At 31.3% G+C, this 9,346-nt stretch overlaps 1 protein-coding gene across 6 annotated transcripts in view; it reads right to left on the reverse strand.

Annotated features, from left to right (window-relative positions):
* Positions 1-933: 933 nt before the first annotated feature.
* Positions 934-9,346, reverse strand: part of GRIK2 (glutamate receptor, ionotropic, kainate 2) — a 580,918-nt gene continuing 572,505 nt past the window's right edge. For 2 of the 6 annotated variants that reach the window (XM_005883802.2, XM_014531346.1), the window contains one exon: positions 934-2,652. In XM_005883802.2, coding sequence (XP_005883864.1) covers positions 2,488-2,652 — 165 coding nt within the window. In that variant the 3' untranslated portion in view covers positions 934-2,487. Of the gene's footprint in view, positions 2,653-4,983; positions 5,123-6,665; positions 6,752-9,346 lie in introns of those variants that run through there. The other 4 variants (XM_014531347.1, XM_014531350.1, XM_014531348.1 and 1 more) reach the window with 4 other exon arrangements.

The following is a 9,346-nucleotide window of genomic DNA, read 5'->3' on the forward strand; positions in this document are numbered from 1 at the left end:
AATTTTACCAAAAATCTAATTATTTCCTACTTAAAAATAATTGTCATTTCCTGACATTAAAATTGTTCGATATAATAAATAATTAAAACTAAAAAGTGCTTTAAAACCTGATTAGTATCTGATTGATAAAAAGCTTAATATTCTCCAAAATCTGCACTTTTATGAAATTTTATTTTATGTTATTTACCACTAAAAATACAATGCTGAGATTTTTAACAGTGAATTGTGTAACTCTCTAAAACTAAATTTTGGGAAAAATTATTATCAAAATATAAATTTTAATTTAAAATGCCCCTAACACTAGAAATTTTGAAAACACTTAGACATTTAATTTCTAATTTATTTAGATATTAGCAATTTGGTTTTGCAACTTTTTTTGAGTTTAAAAAATACATCACAGAATTTTCTTTTGGTCAGGTGCTCTAGTTATAGTGGATATTTTAGTAAACCATATGTTATAACTTGTGATTTAAATATAAGAGGTTTGTTAAGATGATAACATCTAAACCACACACACATTATTACTAATTGTTGAAATCGAGCCTATCATGTCCTCTCCCTTTGCTGAACTATATTGATTTATCCATGCACAAGGAGGTCTTAAATTGGACATCAGTACAACTTCAAATATAATATCAGTAATCATTATACAGCCCCACCTAACCTATAAACATAGTCACTAACCATTCGTAAAAGAGGTAAGGTGAATTACTGTTGCCTCTAGAACTTCTATTTTTCTCATTTAAATACTATCCTAAGTCTAACAATTATATCCTAAATCTCATCATCCAACCTTTTCTCTTCTTTCCTCCAGGTAGTTGGGATGCGGCCATCCTTGAAGACCTAGAAAGATTCAGGAAGTATACTTCTCTCAATGCAATGAAGATATTGTGCATTCATTTATATGTACAAAAGAAAAATGAAAGTCAAAGCTGAACGTAAAATGGACATAATTTTAATGATTTTTTTTAAATTTTGTGCATTGGATTCAAACAGCAAACTGTGTGCACTCAACTGTTATCACAATGTTGTCAAGAAGTCTGTGTCTTTTACCATTTTACACACAATTGTTCATTACAGTATGTTATCAGCCTCATGGAAACCAGGGGTGTGGCATGGTAAGCAGTGGTGGTAGTGCACCTAACTTTTATATTATCTAACTTGAAAATATTTCTCTTCTATGATTCCTTTTTTTTCTTGATAAAAATAGTTTTCACCAAACGTTGGTGGTGCACACGCACTACCATTCATGCTTGACATCACACCCCTGACAGGAACACGTGTTCTTATTTTGTTGATAAAAAGTATTACAAAAATTTCCATACAAAAACTATTTTCATAGAAATCTTGCATTTCCACAAATAAACCTGAACATTTTTTGGAAAAAAAACTGCTCAAGAATTTTGTTCATTTAACACTGTGACTGTATTGATAAATGCAGTCCACTTCAAAGTTCTCCGCACATACTTTTCTACAGATGACCAGTCCCCTTTTTCCTTTCACCGAGGTCTGCCCAGGCTCCATCAAGTTCATTTATAGCAGAAACTAGGGTTTGGATGAAATATCTGAATGTTAAAATGGAAGCTTCATCTTCCACATAACTATCAATACCCAGCCCTCTTTTATAACGTAAGACAAAGATTGCAAAATATTATTCTTTTCAATTCAGAATCTCTGAACCAACTGTTGCTTTTTATTCTTGGTGTGAAGTTGGGTGGGGTGGGGATAGGTAGATAGGTAGGGATCCGGTAGAGTTACATGTTAAATCACCTGCAGGTGACTTTAAGGAAAAACATTATTGCCTTGGTAATTGACATTTCTATCTCAATCAGTGACACAGACTGTTAAAAAAGAAAGAAAAACACTGATGAAGATATGTTTTATATTCCACTTGCCATGAAATTCAGATTTGTTTTGTGTTACATTTTTTCACACATCCTATAAACACATATTGTCTATTCAGATGATCATTGTACTGAGTTGTTGGGGGCTAATAACATCACCACCTCTATTATCTGAATGTTCAGAAGACCATACTGTTTCTTGTAATGCTACAGGTTGTTGTTGTGGTTTTTTTTTTTTTCCGATTCCAAGTATTTTTATTCTTACTGACAGTTTTACTGGTTACCTTTGGGGCATTGACATTCCATCTCCTGGCAACAGTTGGGCTTCAAAAAGAACCTGTAATTTCCTACTGGACTGCATTTGGAACCAGTCACAAAATGCGCGTGTAACATTCACTCAGAAGAAGGGAGGAACCCATGATAAACAGTATAACCCCGTGTAACTTGGTTGGTCCATGATGCTTGTAAATCAAGTCTGATCATTGCAACTGCTTAGATCACAGAGTCTCTAGTTCATAGACACAGCGGCATGAGGTAACTCATTTTTATTTTGCACAGGTTGCATATTTCCACAGGAAACATTCTCGCTAAATTGTTTGGAAAAAAGACGACAGTTTGTGCTTGGGTGTTTGGCCTCCCAGCTTTATGCCATGGTTTCTTTACCTGGCAACCTTCTGTCGTTAAATGTGTGCATGTTGATGACTTCTTCTGTTTTCACAATAACGGGGGCCTGTGGCTTGTGTTTTAACCGTCGCTGGCACTTCAGGGACATCCTCAGCTCTTCGACCATGGCGCTACAGAAGGACCTCTACAGAACAACACAGAAAATGAAATATTACCAAACCGATAAACTGTCACTGTCCAGAGACAAACTAAAATAATTCTCAACAGACTTTCAACATAACCAGCCTTGAAGGTTTGAAATAGTTCAATATAAAGGTTAGAACAATTGTCACACTTTTAATAGACAACACATGATAATTAATAATATTTTCTAAAAGTGGACTAGTTTAAAGAAAATCTCCACCTGATAGTGAAAGGAACTACCAACTGGAATGCATATAAAGCAGATGTAAAGCTTTATAGATGTAAAATTAATTAGGATCAAAATATACATATATATATCTATATATAGACATATATATATATATCCACCTTAAAATTTAAATATAAATACAAATACACAAATTAATAACCAGAAATCCATTTTTGATATTTAAAAATAGAAGAAATGTACTACTTTTTAGATCACAACATGAGATAATGAAAATTTTCTTTAAACATAGATTTTTCATTGTGCATCTCAAAACAGAACAAAAATATAACACTGACAAAGACATAAAAATATGGAAAATAACTTCTGGTATTCATTATACATTTTTGGGATTAGGCCTATAAAACTATTGATGATGATTACAAACAAATATATGAAATAACAAATTGTAGCACATTAAAAATCCATGAAAATATATTAACTTTTTTTTGTCATCATCAACTTGATAACTGAGAGTCGATAAATAATTTATCCCATGCAGTAAAAAGTGACCCTATAAATAGTTTTAAATTCTCATCCCATTAGCAATAGATTTGCTATAAAAATAGTATATATGGGGCTCATTATTACAAGCTCCTCAAAATTCCTATTACAAACTCATATCTGTGCAACAAAATTTTATTAGTCTCCCTCCCCATCTAATTGAGATACACATGTTAGTTACATATAAATAAGATTCATAAACCAGTTATATATTGTAGCTGAAATTCAGATGGGCTGAGACTGAGGTTCTTTCTGTGTGAAAACTAAAAATGTGGAAAACAATAAAAAATGTGAACAAGTATGAAAAATTAACACAATTCCAGAAAGTGATATGAAAACATAACGAAACAAGCCTAATCAAATATGCATATGATGACTTGTTTGTTTTTTACTTGTTTTGTTTCTTTGTTGTTTATCAACTTAGGCTAATTCCAAAAGAATAGAGAATAAAAATATTTAATACTACATATGTTTCTTAGGTTTAAAATATTTTGCATACATAATCTTTTGTGACAAACTAACGTTTTAAATAAAGTAGGCCTCTATCTAACAGAGAAAATTGATTCAGAGACAGGAAAGTCACTTTCTGCCACTTACAATGGAAACTCCAGCAAGGTATCCTGATAACCAATTTTGTAACTTTTGATTCTGGTACCTTCTTGTCCATTCCTGTCTATATCCTCACTTTTCTTTTATGGGTTCCTGATTAGCTTCCTTAGTAGTCTTCCCAGCTTGTTAGCTGATTCTTTCCCCAAAGACTCACAATTACTAGAATAATCTATTTTTCAAACATCAGTTATTAATAGCATCTTCTCGTCCAAGGAACAGGTAGAATCCAAAGATCCTATTTTTAGCATCATGAAGTCTGTGATTCAGCTTTCCTTCTTTCTGCTCCCTCCCCCATTTCTTTTTTCTCTACACACAACCTCTCTGCTTGGACTTCCAAAGTTTTTCTCCTTTCCTCTTCTTTGCTCTGGTACCTTGCCATGTTCTTTTTTCCTTCACATCAATCCGATTTTATCCCTTACTCAAATTTTCACTTATCAGGGAATCATTTTCCAATTGACCAGGCTCATTATTTTCACTCAATTTAGTTTTGTCCCTTTACTATTTTTAACTCATTATAATGTTTTCCCATCTGGCCTCTAAGTCTTCTCTGTATCCCTCTCAGTGAATGGTAAAGAGAAGAGAGATCAAGTTCTTATGGTACTGATTGTACACACATGTTCTTTAAATGTTGACTGAATTAAGAATAGCTACATATGATCCTAATACTTTCTTATTTAAATAATGTTTCTAATTAAATTGCTTAAAAAAACATTTTTAGAAGCTAAGTGAAATGTAATGTATATAAGCTATTTAATCAGGTAAAATTTTGGTATTTGTTTAATAACATTAAATTAGTAAAAGTATTAATTTATTAGTACTCACAATGGATGATGTTGCTAAACATGAATTCCCCACTAACTAATAGAGTTACTGCCATGCTCTTTTATCAAGTTAAATTATGCACTTCTGAAATCTATCAATTATATTTCTATTAAAAGATTTAGGGCATCTGACAGCCATTATATGGACAGAGTGTTTCTTGTTGCTTTATACCTACGATTAGATGTACTTATTAAGAACATGATGACAATGATGATGAAGATGGTGATGATGACAACACTGTAGAAATGGAAAAATCTGACTCCAAAAGGGGAAGGAATACAAAGTCTTGAGGTAACTTAATCTTGGTTCTCTGTTGAAACATTTAACAGAAGAATTGATTAGATAATATAACAAGGTCAGAACTTAATGCCAATGACACTTAAAAATACTATAGGATGTGAATAACTTTGAATTGTTTAAAATAAGGCTTCATTTGAAAGTAATAAATGTCCTGAATGTTACATAATTGATAACACCCTCTTATTGGCAAACTTGGCTTTTAGGCAGTTTGATTACATTAGTTTCAAAAATATAGAGAGTAGATATATTAATTAATTTTTGTCCATACAAAGAGAGTGATCTCAACAATTTATTTTCTTAGAAAAAAAATCTTATAAATGTAAACACTCATTCAACCATGGAATGTCACATATTTTTCTAGTAAGTTAAGAAATAAAATGTATTAGCACCCTATATGTAATGTCAGACCACAAATAAAGACATAAAGTTATTTAAAATAAATTTTATGTAATATAATATTTATGATGTTAAATAATATAAAATGTAGGTAAAAAGCCTGGCCCCAAAGTTAGAACCTTTTATCTTTTATAATTTAAAAGATAAAAGAAAATTTCATCATTTATCATTTAAAATTACCTTAAGTAAATTATAGTTACAAATTTAACTAAGTAACTTATAGTTACAAATTTAGAAACTCTGAAAATTGTAAATTTGTAACTTGACCATGACTATTTTTAGGCTTTACCTATTTACAAAGTCATCAGAAAGTAAAAATTTTAATCAATCAATCAATAGACTTGATTATATGTTATTTTACCAGTTTTATGAATTTTTCTGTTAATCAGCTGAATTTTGCCAGCACTTTTTAAAATGTATTAATGTAACTATATGTAAAAATAGTTTTATCTTAGGTTACTAATAAAGTCACGTGATACAATAGGTGTTCTTCTCACTGATAGACTATTTCTAATCCTTCACAAAAACTATAAAAACCTTTACATTTAAGCAAGAGTTTGGAATCAATATAGTGAATTAAATAATATCATAAAGTCCTGTTTACTTGTGGCACTAGGGCAAACACATATTTTCTTTTTTTAAAGCTTTAGAATACAAATTCCATATAGTGATTTATATAAAAATCTAAAGTTGAGATTGTAGAGATGATTGTGACATATATTTATTTCCTTGTGCTGTATGTTCAAAAAAATTACTATTTCTGATTTTTAGAGTTCTAATGTCATTTAATAGAGACAAACTGTCTTTCCTACTTCATATAATAATTGGAACTTTTAAATGTATTTTTATTAAACTATGAAATAGGTTTTAAAAAACCCAAGAGCACTTGGGTTATAGTAAACAAGAAGAAAGAAGGAGAAAAGGAGAAAAAACAGAAGCAGAGGAAGCAGGAGAAAGGGAAGAAGAAAGCATAAAGGGGGTGGAGAGGACGAGAAAGAAAACTATTTTGCTTTTCAAATCACTTCTTAGGGATGGAAACACACAAATTGTGTCATTAAATAAGTAACATTCTTAGGGTGAAAACAACAACAAAAATGTTTCTCCACATTAATATAACAGACTACAAAAAGAAAAAAGAAAGGCACAAGGATACTAACCATTATTAAAAACCTCTTTTAGTAAGTTTCAAAATTTACTAAACAGTGTCTGGATGGTAGGGTGGCACTAACCAAATAGAAGATTCCTGAAAATGAAAATTTACATCTTTGAGCTGTTAGCAGGTAATCGCAATTAAATTAGTAAAAGTCATTATAAAATTCACTGTAATTAATGAGGCAACCTGTATTTACACATCTCTCGTTCTTAAAACAACGAAGGTCTGGAAACCTTAAAAGTTTTGATTTGACTATATTTGCATTTGTTGTTTTGAAAGCTACCTAGTTTTATTTTGGGTATAATAAGACAACAAATAGTCTGCAGATAACTGTTCTAAATAATGTCATTATTGGTGTTATAGAATAATTTATTCTTATTAACTTAACTATATAATTTATAGATATGCTTATATGATAACAGATGTGACAGCAATTAGAGAAGCACATCATTGTTTACATATTAGAAATGTAATTGTAAATATGCCCCACATTGAACACTGACCTAAACTACATTTTTTAAGCTAAGATCTTTATATTTAGGAATGTCTTTTTGAAAAACAGCCACTGATGGAAAGCAACCAGTTTGATTTTTTAAACTTAAACTCATCACTTCCATGTTGAATATATGTAGTCACTAATCACCCAAATTAGAAATAACCATAAAATATTATAAACTACTATCAAGTCTATATTTATATTTTTAAGACAGAAACTCTATTTTATGTCTTACTATCCTATATTTTGATAGTTTAAAATTAACTACATGGTATTTTAATTTAGAAAAACATTACCCATTTTTGCATACAGTTCCTACTTAAAGCTCTATCAAGACATCTTCAAGCTGCTTCTTTTAGACTGTGCAGCTCGGTGTTTGAATATAAACTAGCATATATCAACCAAACTGGTTTTGTCTTTGTTGTTTAAATTGTATGTTAATGACCGGTCAGCTTGGCTCAGTGGTTGAGCGTTGACCTATGAACCAGGAGGTCACTGTTCAATTCCAGGTCAGGGCATGTGCCAGGGTTGCCAGGTGATCCCCAGTGGGGGACACGTAGGAGGCAGCTGATCAATGATTATCTCTCATCTTTGATGTTTCTATCTCTCTCTCCCTCTCCCTTCTGCTCTGAAATCACTAAAACATTTTAAAATACATACATATATATATATATATACACACATATATATAAAATTGGTTATACATCAATGTTAGTTGAAATAAAAAAATAAATTATAGACTAGTCTATGGAAAATATATCTTTATGTTCTTTGATTGCTTGTATCCCAGAGGTGTTTATGCCCAAACCACAACTATTATATAGATATCTAATCCATTTTTAGACACTTTTCCAATTAATTTCTGATGCTGTAGGCCATTTGCCCAAGAAGTCCATATCACATGTAATAAAGACAAATCAAAATTTTGCATAAGCCCTAACCGGTTTGGCTCAGTGGATAGAGCGTCAGCCTGCGAACTGAAAGGTCCCAGGTTCAATTCCGGTCAAGGGCATGTACCTTGGTTGCGGGCACATCCCCAGTGCGGGGTGTGCAGGAGGCAGCTGATGGATGTTTCTCTCTCATCGATGTTTCTGACTATCTCTCTCCCTTCCTCTCTGTAAAAAATCAATAAAATATATTTTTAAAAAATTCTGCATAAAATGATCTCACATTATATAATAACTAAACCATGAAAATGAGATGAAAAGTATATATAATGTAATATGCAATATTGTATATAATATTGGTGTATTAAATGAATAAAATAAATGTAATTTAATGTGACTCTTGCTTTCGACTTATACTTTTTAATTGGCAGTCTTTTAAGAATATCAAATAGCTAATGCTATACATCAGAATAATGAATGGACCTAGGGCTGTGTAAATGCAATAGTGAAGCAATGAGAGATGAAAAATGACTAGTTAAAGCATTCATGTCAAAAAATTACATATATATAGCAACTTTGATCTCGATATTCAGTTTTATAGCAGCCATCTTTCTGAAAAACTTATATTATTTAGATAAGCTGTGCAGCAGTCAGACAAGACTTTACATGTAGGTTCCTTAATGATTCTGTTGCTTAATCACTGGAACTTTACAGGTAGAGAAACTAAAACTCAAGAAGTCAAGTCATCTATCTAAGGTTATGCACATAACTGATATCAAAGCTAAATGAGGAGCGCCGTTCTCTTGGCTTCCACTCTATGAATGCTTCATTATATTAGTCTGCCTCATTAACAGTGAACTGAATTTTAGCTGAGCCTTTTACCTGGAGTCTGTTCTTAATAACTATAATGTTTTGAATGCTGAATAATAAGTCAAAGAAAAAATCATGGGGCAAAAAGAAATATGTGGTTCCAACCCCCCCCCCCCAATTAATAAAATGCTAAAGCATCTATGCTTTTTGCCTGGATTATTTTACAATGATAAACATAACTAAAGATTAAAATATTCTCAGAAACCTTGACTCTTACAAAAACAGTTACCAAATATCTTTATATGCTTTTTGCAAATATAATGAGACAGAGAAAAATGAAGCATCATTATACATTTGTACATGTCCCCTACTTAAGCTGGAAAAATCAATAAATAAGTTCAGACAAGTTTCAACACCACTTTAGTCAATACAGCTATGAAATGCATTTTAAGAAAAAGCAATGTTAATCATCACATTTTTGCTGGTAGTCAT

This window comes from Myotis brandtii, unplaced genomic scaffold, assembly GCF_000412655.1.
Source record: "Myotis brandtii unplaced genomic scaffold, ASM41265v1 scaffold8, whole genome shotgun sequence".
NCBI lineage: Eukaryota > Metazoa > Chordata > Mammalia > Chiroptera > Vespertilionidae > Myotis > Myotis brandtii.